The sequence below is a fragment of the Passer montanus genome, unplaced genomic scaffold (assembly GCF_014805655.1).
Source record: "Passer montanus isolate IOZ18808 unplaced genomic scaffold, ASM1480565v1 scaffold37, whole genome shotgun sequence".
NCBI lineage: Eukaryota > Metazoa > Chordata > Aves > Passeriformes > Passeridae > Passer > Passer montanus.
Window position 1 is genome coordinate 3670454 of NW_024368485.1, and position 12339 is coordinate 3682792.

The window sequence follows — 12339 nt, forward strand, 5'->3', positions numbered from 1 at the left end:
TTCCCCTGCAAGACCCTGTGCCTTGCAGCCCTGCTGCTTCCTGGAGAGCTGCTAAAGCTCTCTGTGCAGACACAGACAAGATGCTCACCTGAGCCCCTGCTGACAACCTCACTATTGGCCTTATTAAGAGAGAAAATACCAGCAACTGACATGGTATGCAGCAAAGCTAGCAGAAAAAGAGGCAAGGCTCCATCTTCAAAAAAGGAAGGAATTCCTGGAAAATGCAGTGCTCAGAGAATGAATCAATACAAAAACAAAGAAACAAACCTCTCCCCATACACACAATAAGCCATCCAAAAAAGCCTCACCAATATACACAAGAAAATAGTCTTACCACCGCTGAAAACTCCATAACAAATTCAACTAAATGAAATCAAAAAGCAGAGATAGGGAGTAGGACAGAGGGAAACATCCAAATAAAGTGTGAAAAGCAGTGGGGCACAGAGCAGCAGGAGGGATTGAAAGAGGGAAAACAGAAATGGGATTTACAGTGTAATGGAGTGTGGATCAGCAGGAACACACAGAGATGAGAGGGTAGGAGAGGGGAGGCACATGTTATTAGAGGTGCAGGTGGGGCAGAAAAAGGCTGCTCTGGACAGGCCAGATCTGGACAGGCCAGAGTGATACCCAGCCCAGAGCAGTGACACAGCTCTGCTGGGGTCTGCCAGGACATGGAAGTGTTCAAACACAGACTGACTGTGGTACTGATGTCCACAGCCTTGTCCTCTAGGGCCTACTTTCAGTCTACATAACTTCTAATATTTCAGTCTTACAGTTTTCTGGGATAGTTGACCAGGTTGTTTTTTAACTATTCTCACAATACTCTTGTATTTAACAGAATTACAGGAGAATTCATCAGGGATGATGGCTGGAGACCTCTCTGTCACTCAAGGTCTGCTGCCCTGGCACAGTAATGTCCCTGAGCAGTGCTGGGATAGGCTGTGGGAGCCTTGGACAGGCCCTTGTGCTGAAAGAGAAGTGACTGCCCAGTTCTCTCAGTTCTCCTGGCACTGGTGACAGCTGCAGAGCCCTGCACTGCTCCCAGGGCCTCTCCTTTAACTGATGGACACCTGCTGGACTATTAAAGGGAGTCCACCCCAAGATTGTGCTTGTCTTCCACACAAAATTCATCTCAAGTCAGTAATACTAAAACTCTCCAAATACATTTATTTATCACCAATGAAAATACTGTACAGTGGCCCAAGAAAGGGGTAAGAAAAGGCAAGGTATTAAGTCTGGCTTTCATCAATGTCCTTGTCAGGATCCATGGCTGCAGCTTCGCTCTCCTGCTGCTGTTTCTTCCAGAGCTTTGCCATAGCCAGGAGTTTGAGGTTGGGCTGATTGGCAGTGTCTTCTGGGAAAATGTAATCATAGTACTCCTCCCATCCAGCATCAGACTAGGGAGAAAAACACCACAAAGCAAGTTTAATTTGCATGTTAACATTGGCTATTAGGAGGTGCTTCTAATAAGAAAAAGAAGTTAGGATATAAAATGAAAGCCCATGTTTGCTATCCCCTGCCCAGCAGCTGATTCCTTAAAGCACAAAGCCACCGAGGGCTCACAGCTACTGCTGCCATAATTTTTCCTTACCCCATCTTCGGCCTGCAGCTTTCTCCTCTTCTTTATTTTCTCAGGCATCAGTTTATCTATCCTCTCCTTAGTGGCATCTGTGCCGAACTCGTCCTCGAAGCTCCTCCAGGACTCGAGCAGCATGACCCTCTCCTCCTTCTCCTCGCAGCTGCGCATGGCCTTGTTGGCCTCCTCGTAGACCTGCCGGCAGCGCTGCAGCCGCTCGTCCCGCCCCGCCGACAGCTCGAACTGCGCCAGGCTGATCCACACCTGCGGGCACAGCACACACCCCCAGCTGCAGCCTCTGCTCCCAGCCACCACAGCCAGGGCAGAGCTCCGAAACAGCAAAGCGGCCAAAAAAAAAAAGGGCAAGTATCAACGCCCAGAAAATCGGGTTTTTTCACACAAGCGAATTTCACCCCACTTCAGCAGGACACAACATCCACGTCAGGCACGTGGATCAATTTCTTGTGGCTGTTTCAAGTCATGAGAAATCTCTGTGAATTTTGTCAGTGACAGCACCAAGTGACACTGGAAAATCAGAATTTCCCTTGCAATGTTTTAGCAACCAAGATCCCAAAGCTGCTCGGAAAAGCTTCTTTCACCTGAGATAGGCCTGTTGTTGTAAGGAATTCAGGAACTTCCCTCCCCCCTTCACAGCACAGGCATGGGCCTGAACCTGGGCTGAGTGAGCCAAGGCAGCTCAGGCTTTCCCTGCCCACGGGCCAAGCTCAGGGCTGGCTCTGTGTCCTGGGTGCCCACACACACCTTGACGTGCTGTGTGCGCTGCAGCAACCGCCGGTAAAGGTTCCTGGTCTTCTCATACTCCTCCTGCTCAATCTCAAAGTCAATGTAGGATTTCCAAAGCACCTGCAACAGAGAAGCCTCTCATCATGTCTATTCCTCACCACACTGGGAGGGGAAAAGAGCAGATAAAGGTAAAATTTCCTTGAGGAAAGGTTCAGGGATCTGTGGCATTCACATTCTCTGAAAAAATTCCTTTGCCCAGGATTTTTCTCCTGGGAAGCAGAGAGAAGCCTCAGAGAAAAGGAAAACAATTCTTATCTCATTTGCTTCTCCTGTGTTGCGCTCATGTGTGGAATGTGTTTGGAGATTGTTTACCCACAGGTGATTGTTTCACTGGATTCTGGTGTGAGTTGTTTTCACTCATTGGCCAATCAGTGCCAAGCTGTGTCAGGGCTCTGGACAGAGTCAGGAGTTTTCATTATTATCTTTTTAGCATTCAGTATCTATCTTTTCTGCATTCTTTGGTGTAGTATAATATTCTTTAATATAATATAGTATCATAAAGTAATAAATTAGCCTTCTGAGAGCATGGAGTCAGATATATCCCTGCCATGGGGGTCCTTGCAAATACAACATGGATCAGGGTGTTTGGCATCACAGGCTGGGATTAGTGCTGAGCAGCACCAAACCTGGTGCCCATCACCCACTCAGCTTTCACTTGGTGGATTACTGCCATGCTCATCAGCCACACTGAGCAACAAAAACCTTAAAATCAGTCCCCTCCCTGCTCACCTCTGGCATGTCCAGCCGGGGCTGGCCAATAGCCAGCTCGTAGATGGCCCGGGCACGGTCGATGTCCCCAAGGATGGTCTCCAGCTCAGCAAACTTAATCCAGGACGTGCAGTTTTCTGGAGCAAACTCCAGGAATTTTTCATACAACTTTCGGCAACGGTCAAATTCACGCAGCTGTAACTCCAGCTCGATGTAACCTTTAAACAGTTTGTTTTTTGGACATTTACCTATGGATGTGCCCTGTTGCACAAAAAAAAAAGAAAAAAAAACAACAAAAAACAAAACAATAAACCAAACCCTTAGTGATCTTGGAGGAAAATAAAACCCCCACTCGATTTTTCTAAGTGTTTGAACTGCAACTTGGTTTTTTGCACTGTTTATTCAGCTTGTTCAGGGGCAGTAGTAAATTCAGCCAGTGTCTGCAGAACAAATGAGCATCCATGTACACCAAGAGCCTGGGAAGCAGAAGACATCTGTCATCTTGTCATTCTTTTACAGAATGTGGGCTCCCCATGGAGTGTGAGTGGAACCTACCCTGGCTCATCAGCTGAGCACCTGAAGGAAGCACAGTATCAGTCTGTACCAGCCTGCCAGGTAAGCAGCTCCCAAGCATCTCATAAAACAAATACCAAACAAACTGTGGCCCCACACTGTTCCTCTTGGCACAGAGAATGGCTGTCCAACCCTGCCTGCTGGCTGGCAGCAATGGACAGATGGAGAATAAAGTCTTTACAAAGTATTTTCTTTCTGATATGCCTCAGTCTCTGAAGAAAACTGTCTTGAGCCAAGCTGTGAGAGGCAATTCTGGATTCTTAGTCTGGTAAACTTTTAAAACAAGAGTTAAGAATGGGCATACCTGAGACAGGCTGTAGTGAACTTGGCCTTGGGAGTCACTTCCATAGACTAGTATTGTTTACTAAGCAATGTGGCTTCTGCACCCTCAAGCCAATGTGAGGTAATTTGAGATGGAATTCCCTTACCACAGTTCTCCTGCACAATGTTCCTACATGCTTAGTACCTTGGTATTTAAGAAAAATGGAGGAAACCACCACTTGGGATTATCAGTTTGGTCACTGTTATGGGCCTCCAGCTCTGCAGATGCCACTGGTATTTCAGAATATGCTCAGTTCTTCTCCCTGTGCTCCCCATCACTGTTTGGGTGGAAACCCCACCACTTTGCTCTTGAAAGTCAAACCACCCCAACTGCTACCAACGCTGGCTTTCTCCCAAAATGCCTGATGCTATCCCTGAGCTTATTACGAATATCTGAACTGAAAGGAAAGGAAGTTTTTTATTTCAGAAGATGCCATTTCTTGCTGCCCCATCACACCCTGCTGTCCCCTCGTGCTGACATTCAGAGTGAACCTGCTCAGCAGCTCCTGAGCCTGCCTGAAGTCCCTGTGATTGCTTCTGTCAGCAGCTGGGACTGGCACACAGTTTGGCAGGTCCTAATTTCCTGGAGGCAAACCTCCCATTCATCTACAACGCTTTTTAAAGCACCATTGTTAGAACAAGTATCACTGTAAGCCAGCAGCAGCAGCTAAGAACGTGTAAGAGCACTGAGCTGATGTGGGTGCTCGGCTCAGCACTTTGTCGTTTCTGCCCGGGGCTAATTCATCAGAACAAGCTACATTTCTTTTTAAATCATACATGACAGTAAATGCTGGCCCCTGCAGACTTCTTGGATGCTTTATTTTAAGTGGATTAAATCAGCAATTTAAAAAGGACAATTTAAGATCTTTTAATGCCATTCCTGTGTTACTATTAGTTAGTGAAGTCAATTATGGCTCTGACAAAAGCTTACCAAAGCCCTTCTGGCAAGGGGGAGGTTCTTCTGCCGAATTTCAAACTGTGCATACAGCAGCCACATTTTAGCAAATGTAAACTGGAAGAAAAAGAACAAAGTGCTATTTAGGCTAGAAAGTGAATATATAATACTGTACATGTTACCTAAAAAAATAAAAATTCTGTCTATACAAGATATGACTGCTACTGCAGGTAATCTCATCTGATCTCAGTGTTTTCCTGCTGAAAGGTTTAGGGTTCATTATCTAGAACAGTCTCTATGACAGGACAATATATTGGGGTGAAAGCAAAAATGGCCAGGACAGAAGTCTTGTAAACCACAGAAAATGGTTTTTTAACCAATCATCAACTGGGAAAACATAAGCTATTGCTGAATAAATTAATAGCTAATCAGCTCTTAATAACTAGAGATTAACCTCACACTCAGTTGACACAATAAATGACAAACAAAAAGAATATGAACAAGGATCTTCTGACATTCCATGGCAATGCAGTTGTAAGGGTTTGGCCACAAGGAAGTTTTAGTTCAAGTTCACAAGCAATAAAAAAAAAAACAAACACAAAACCCCAATCAATCAGCCTTGAAGACCAATTGTAATGGGGAAGACAGACCTGACAGCTGTGCAGCTGCCTCGGGGGTGGTGACCACGGAGGCCACTGGATGATATAAAAGGTGTTAACCCAGCAAGCAGAGCCTCAAGTGCCCTACAAGAGACTGGGCTGTGAGCAGGAACAAACGATCCTGCCTGAGGAGGAATGCAAGCAAGCAAAATCTAAGTGGTGTCCCCTACTTTCTGACTATGTGCAATGTCATCTTCTTGCAGTCTACTTAGCAACTACTTAGTAATTTGAAAATACTGGAAAAACCCTTTTGTCACATGTGAGGGCATCCTGACACCAGTGCTTGCCCTGAAGTTTCCCTCTGTGATGCAAACTACAGACATCTTGCACTCTAGCTTGAAAACCATTCTGGAAGGTGGATGTTTGGAGAAACTGGAACAGATGGATACCTGAAGTTTAAGCAAAGTCCTCATGAACCCACTAGCAGCATTTGGAGCTGCTTACACCCCTGAATAGCAGGGTAAGAGAACTAAAGGATCTTATCCAGGCCATTTTAACCCAAAACTCAAGCCAAACTGACGGAGAAGCCATACCTTCTTGTGGGGCAGGAGCTCAAGGCATGCCTGGTACACCTGTCTGGTTCGCTCTGCATCCTGTAAGAACAGGCAGCACATAAAACACTTTGTTTACTGCTGAGATCATGCTGAATTTGAATCTTGCAGTGACTGCAAAACTGCAGAACAGTATCTAAGTCAAGCTGATAAGAATCAGCAATGCTTATGTACTTAGTGTGCCAATTCAAAGGTGGTAGCTTCTGAATCAACGAGACTCACCCTTTTCAAAGCAAGGTTCAGTGCTAAGAAGCCGACAATAAAGCAAGGAGTGTCCCAGTTGTGGGAGGAAAAATAAGTCTTTTCCTTTTACAGACACTGAACAGGTGTTCCATACTCAGAACAGCTCTAATGTTCCAATAAATACTTGCACAGCGTCTCTCTAAGGTCACAATAGCAACAACATGGCTAATTCACAAATAGATTTTATTAACTATAAAACTATTTCACAAGTTCAGGTAACAGTCAGTCTGCCATGGCCAGTTCAGCCAGGGGCACCAGAAATCTCCACTCCTGCTTTTGTCATCAGTGTGTTTCTGAATGAATTGGGGTAAAACAATTTTGTTTTTCTCCTTCGCTTATACACAGGAGGGAAAACTGGAAGAGTACGGAAGGGCTTGACAGCTGGCCTGCAAGCAAAGCTGAGTTAATAGAAGAAATAACAATTGATGATTTTTGAGTGTATCCATAGCAAAGAAGAAGACAAAGCCGTCAGCATGGAAACAGATTAAAAAAAATACATGAACATTTTTGTAACCTAAACTACGTGCATAAGTAAATGCGTATACATGCCTGCTTAAATTTCTGTAAAACTTTTGCCAATTATATTGATGCCAATTGCTTTGCACCAATGAATATAATAAATTATGGTAATATAGTTAATGACTTAAGATCACGCTTTGTTAAGAATATATAAGCTGGAGAACATGCAGAATAAAAAACTTCTTTCTTCTTATACACACACGATCAGGGTTTATCACGTGTGAACTCAGTAACAGAAGATGAAAAATTCTCTGTATTTAAATAGCAAATCCTGTAACACGTTACACAAAACTAGTAACACAGAGAACACTTAATTCTCGGTTTTCCTATTAAAATACCAGCAGCTATTTACCATAGAAAAAGGGAAACCCCGAATTGCCACTACTTGCCTTTGCCTCCAGCTCCTCATAGAGCGCATAGTTAATCCAGAGGTAGATGTACCTCTTCCAGTGGCGTTTCTCCTGGATGGGGGGCACGTTGGCGATGGCTCTCTCGTACACCTCGCGCACGGTCTCGGCGTCCGTGTCGCTCTCCACCAGCCGCAGGTAGTCGAACCACGCGTCGTAGTTGTGGGGGTTTGCCTTCCAGAGACAGGGCAACAGCACACAAACTGCAGTCACTAAAACAAGCACAGCCTCATCCTTTACTTAGGCAGAATTTCTCTTTTAAAACAGATCACTGGAATACTAACAAAAACTGTCAGTCTTGGGGATGCTGGTGGCTTTGTTTTTATTTTGCCCTCAGCATTGTCTCAATGAAGGCAATCCAAGTAAAGTGTGAGAAGAGATGAGGAGTGATGAAATGTGCAGGGTGGACTGAACAGCAGACAGGTGTGGCACTGGTGTTTTCTTACAAAAAGGTATTTATGCATAGGTGAGGTGTCCTGTAATGGCTATCCCCTAACGTAAGTAGTGAGAGGAATAGTGGATTTGTCTTTACAAACAAGCTGTAGGTCTGCTGGTAGATAAAACTAGCAATGGGAGGTAAAAGAAACAGTGGGAAGGATTCCACTGATTGATGAATGGAAAAATGTATTTGCTTTTACAAATAAACTTTAGGTTTCTGAAAATATTAAACATCATTTGAAAAATATATACAAAGCAGTTTCTGTCATCCCTGACGGTTTTTCAATGAGCTTTTGGCAATATTTAACAGAATATAGAACTGTGGGACATCCAAAGGTAAGCAATTGTTTTACAACAGGACTAACACAGACCTCCCCGAAGAGTAAATTTTGAGGGGGAAGAAATAAACCTGAAAGCCCACATAATCTCTAATTCATTTACATGTTTAGAATATTTAAAGCAATTTAAGAGGTTGTGGTTTGGGGTTCACAGAATGTCTTCAATTTCATAACGGCCTGGGAACCTTAGAGAATGTGGAAAACATCTGGACCAATCCAGTTTTCTATCATGCAGGCCCCATAACCTCTCCAGTATGAGGATACAGGTTTGAACCAATGCTGTTGGTCTTGGGCTTGGCAGATCTCCCTTAGAGCACATTTTATTGAAAAGGCAACTAGAGGTGAGGAAAAAACTGTCTCCCTAACTCAGACTACAGTCACGAGGTGCTGGCAACTCCAAGCATTGCAGTGAATGTTAAATGCCTTCAGTTTTGATCCTCAAGGAGAAACACTGGCACGACTCAGATGCGTTATCAAGAACATCTTACCTCTTTCTGGTTCTCCTCAAACTTGGCAAAGGCCACGTACAAGTGCTCATCCATGTGCTCCTCCCCAAAGAACTCCACTGCCCTCTCGTAGACCTTCCTGGCGTGGGCAAAGTAGCTGTGCTTCTCCTCGAAGCGCGCGTACTTGATCCAGTTCTTCACCTCGGGGTGAACCAGGACAAGTGCAGCTCTTGTTAAAGAAACAGCGCTGCCTGAGTGGCACACCCCCAGCTGTGCTCTTCCCGGGGACATCTCCCAGCATGGCACACGTGGGGGACAATAAATGCAGCTGGGAAGAAGACACTGACAGATACAAGCACGCAAAAGGTTTTGCGCCTTACCGTGAATTTAAAAAGGGATAAGGGTCAGGGAAAATCTGAGGAGAAACCTGAAACAAACAATGGATGAGCAGTGCAGTTAAACAGACACTGTTGTGGCAGGACTCACAGCCACTGCACTGAATATGGAGGCTTTCCTAAACATGCTTTTAACACCTCCTGCTGGCTTCCAGGGTGGTGGCTCATTCCCAGCAAAAAGGAGTACAGGGGCATTGCCAGACATGGAATACTTGGGAAGGAGATAAAGAATGGACACCTTAACCCAGGCAGGAGTCATGAGGCTCTGAAAAGGATATATCTCTCGTAAATGCTTCGTGCTCTGTCCACCTCCTTGTATCTGAGCTCGAAGTTGATGTAGGAGTGCCAGGCCTGCTCCTCTGGCTGCCACTCCATCCACCGCTCGAACACCTGGCGCGACCCAGCCACGTTCCCCAGCATCTCCTCCATGTACGTGTACTTGTACCTGGGAAAGGAGAGGGAGTCTCTGCAATCACACGCTGAACACCCCCATTCAGGGATTCCTGGAGTGCTCCCTAAGAGCATCCCTCACCCATTTCCTCCCACCCCAGAAATGCCTGTAAGCACAGCAGCATCCAGGCACACAAACATCCTCCTCCCCCAAAGCTCCTGCCACTTCAAAATTACAAAACCTTTCCAAATCTTCAGCCTTCCTCTCATTTTTTTCAGACTTGGAGAAGGAGGATAATCTGCATAACGCCACGGGGGTCTTTGGGGCCAGAAGGGGATCTCACTGCTCAGGCACAGTACCAGAACTGGTTCACCCTGGGCAGGGTGGTGATGGCCCGGTCCCAGATGTTCCTGGCGTGGTTGACCTGGCGGTTCTTCATCTCCATCTCGGCATATTTCAGCCAGAGGGTGACGTTCCTGTAGTCCACATCCAGGGCACGCTCGTAGATGGAACGGGCTCTGGAAAACATGAGGGCAGGGCAGGTAAAATGTGCCCCCCAGGCCCTGGTGTGTGTCTAAAAAGGGTTGTAAGAGATGCCTGCAGCCACACCATCGTTACCTCTGGATTTCCTTCAGGCTTTCCTCCCATTGTGCGTACTTTATCCAGTTACTGATAACAGTCCTGTTCTTTCTTATGTTATCTTCAAAAGTCTGAGGAGAAAGTTACACCTGTAAGTCAGAAATCCTTCTGCAGACCACCAACATCAAGAACGGCTCATGGGGTTTTATAATAACCATTAGGAATATGGTTGCTTTGCTTAGGCATTTTCAAAGCAAAAAGCCAAGCAAAACCATGGGTAAATCTGAACAAGCATAGCAATTCTTTCAAAAGAAGATTTATAACTTAGCACTACTGTAATGTTATTTACTTTCTTTGTTCATGTTTTTATAGTGGCTGGCAAGATACTGTTGATAACGAAGAAAACACCTATTAATTGTGTAAGTAATTACCCTTTCAGTGTTCGGAACATAGGCACAAGGGAGATGTTACCAGATTTTGTCAAGCAACACATCTATAAATTGCAGGTTATGTTAAAGAGTAGCATGAAAAAGGGGTTTTAAAGAATTGGTGTCCACCTGGAAAGTCCACAAGGAATATGGACTACACCTTGTTTAAGCTAAAAACAGTGGAATTTTAGTGCTTTACGTGAATGTGGACATTAAACCAGTTTGTTGTTTTTTTACTGTACCTTCCTCTTCCGGAGTTTATAGTCATTTAGCTCTTCAACATCTGTGATCTTCTGCTGCGGAGGCGGCGGGAGAAGCTCGAGCTCCCTCTCCTTTGCCTCCCTCAGCAGCTGCTCCGCTGTGATCTGAACTTCGGCGGGTGCCTTGTTTTTCACCTGCAAGGCAAGTACAAGGCGGGGGGGCTCGGCACACGTTTACCAAAGGCAGCACCGAGAACATCCATTCCCTCCGGCGCCCCGCCACGCGCGGTGCCCGAGGCGAGTGGGGACTGGGGGGAATGGAGGGGTCTCGGGGGTGGACAGAGGGGGTCCCGGGGGGGATGGAGGGGTCCCGGGGGGTCCCCGCCGCCCACCTTGGCCACTTTGGGGATGCGCTGCTTCCCAGCCGCCGTGGACGCCATCTTGCCGCCGCTGCGCGCGCAGGCCCCGCCCCGGCACCCCTGACCTCACGCAGCGCCGCCCGCGCGTCGTTGCCGCGGTAACGGCGACGCGTCCCCCCGGGACTGTCCGTTCCGTCGGTGGGACAGCCTCCTCGGTGTGTCTCGCCCTGTCGGGCTGATCTGTTCCATCTGTCCCGCCTTTCCTTGTCCTCGGGGCGCTCTGTGGCCGGGGACGGGGCAGGTGAGTGCGCGGCGCGGTGCCCGCGCTCCGCGGGGCGCCCCCTGGCGGCTCGGCGGTGTGGGGGCTGCCCGCCCGCCTGAGGGGCGAGGTTCGCGCCCGGGGGTCCGTGAGGCCGCCTCGGGGTGTCCATGGACAGTGAGGGTGTCCAGCCCCCGGTGTCCCACCCCGGTGTCCAGTGAGGGTGTCCAGCCACCAGTGTTCAGCCCCCGGTATCCAGTGAGGGTGTCCAGCCCCCGCCCAACCCCGCGGTACCGCCCCCGGTCCGGCCCCTCCCCGCCCCGCGGCACCGGGGGTGCCCCTCAAGAGCCGCCCTCAGCAGCTTCCCACGGCTCTTCACAGTCCTCCTCATGTATGTGTGTGCTCGGTGCGCTTTGGGCTGCAAACAGCGAAAAAAAATCCGTGTGGAGTCTTGATTATGCTTGGAGAGAGCGTGTGTGTGAGGCGGCGGGAGGTGAGTTCGGGAGGGATCGCCCTCACCTGCTTGTTCTGCTGGGTGTCCCTGGGATGCTGCTCCGCTGTAGGAACAGCGAATTCCTCACGAGAATGGTACATTTTCACTGTGAAAGTGCCGCTTTCGCTGCCTGCGAGAGCTTTTAGGGGAGCCGGTGGAGATGCGGGTGTATTTTTGGGGTTTTTTTGCGTTAAGTTAAACTGTTGGCAGTGAAAATGTGGCAAGCGGTTTTCCTCAGTTGAAGTCAAATTAGCGTGGTGAGTGGCCCTTTAAAGTTGGGGTCACTTTTCATTTTTGAAATTGACGCGTGTTTGCAGGGGATGTGTTGCTTCAGGTTAATTTCAGAACCCTCGCTGGAATGTCTTGTTTGTCCGTGAAAGATGTAGGAGTATATAAATACTCTGTCTGTATTTAAAAGGTGTGAGATCTGCATTTCTTTTGGTTTGTCACTTTAGTTAGGAGTTGTGGTGGCTGATAACTGAGCATCACGTTTGCATTTGGAGTCACTGCTGGAAGTGGCTGTTTGGCAGAGTGGTGAAATTGCTCTGCTGGTCTAGGTGTGTTGGTTTAGGCTTTTTTTTTTTTCCTGCCTAGGAAAGCAGTACAACTTTAAATAGCCACAGAACTTTGAATTCCTTTAGAAATTTAAGCCCTGCTGTTGACCTCAAGAGAAATTCGAGGAGCAGTTTTGGATAAAATACATTTAACTCACCTGAAGCTGCTGTTTAATCGGGACTTTGTGTCCCAGATTGTTTGT

General features: G+C 47.1%; 2 protein-coding genes across 2 annotated transcripts in view; one reads left to right on the forward strand and one right to left on the reverse strand.

The window, feature by feature from the left end:
* Positions 1-1137: 1137 nt before the first annotated feature.
* Positions 1138-11014, reverse strand: CRNKL1 (crooked neck pre-mRNA splicing factor 1). The gene is made up of 13 exons (XM_039716867.1): positions 10864-11014; positions 10514-10666; positions 9883-9974; positions 9624-9782; positions 9152-9318; positions 8514-8699; positions 7239-7495; positions 6070-6129; positions 4914-4994; positions 3110-3349; positions 2339-2440; positions 1592-1840; positions 1138-1397 (listed from the first exon to the last, which is right to left on the reverse strand). The coding sequence occupies exons 1-13, from the start codon at positions 10909-10911 to the stop codon at positions 1230-1232; spliced, it is 1962 nt and encodes a 653-aa protein (XP_039572801.1). The 5' UTR covers positions 10912-11014; the 3' UTR covers positions 1138-1229.
* Positions 11015-11464: 450 nt separating this feature from the next.
* Positions 11465-12339, forward strand: part of CFAP61 (cilia and flagella associated protein 61) — a 91062-nt gene continuing 90187 nt past the window's right edge. Inside the window, exon 1 of the mRNA XM_039717026.1 lies at positions 11465-11582. The gene's annotated coding sequence lies outside the window, so the exon portion shown is untranslated. The remainder of the gene's footprint in view (positions 11583-12339) is intronic.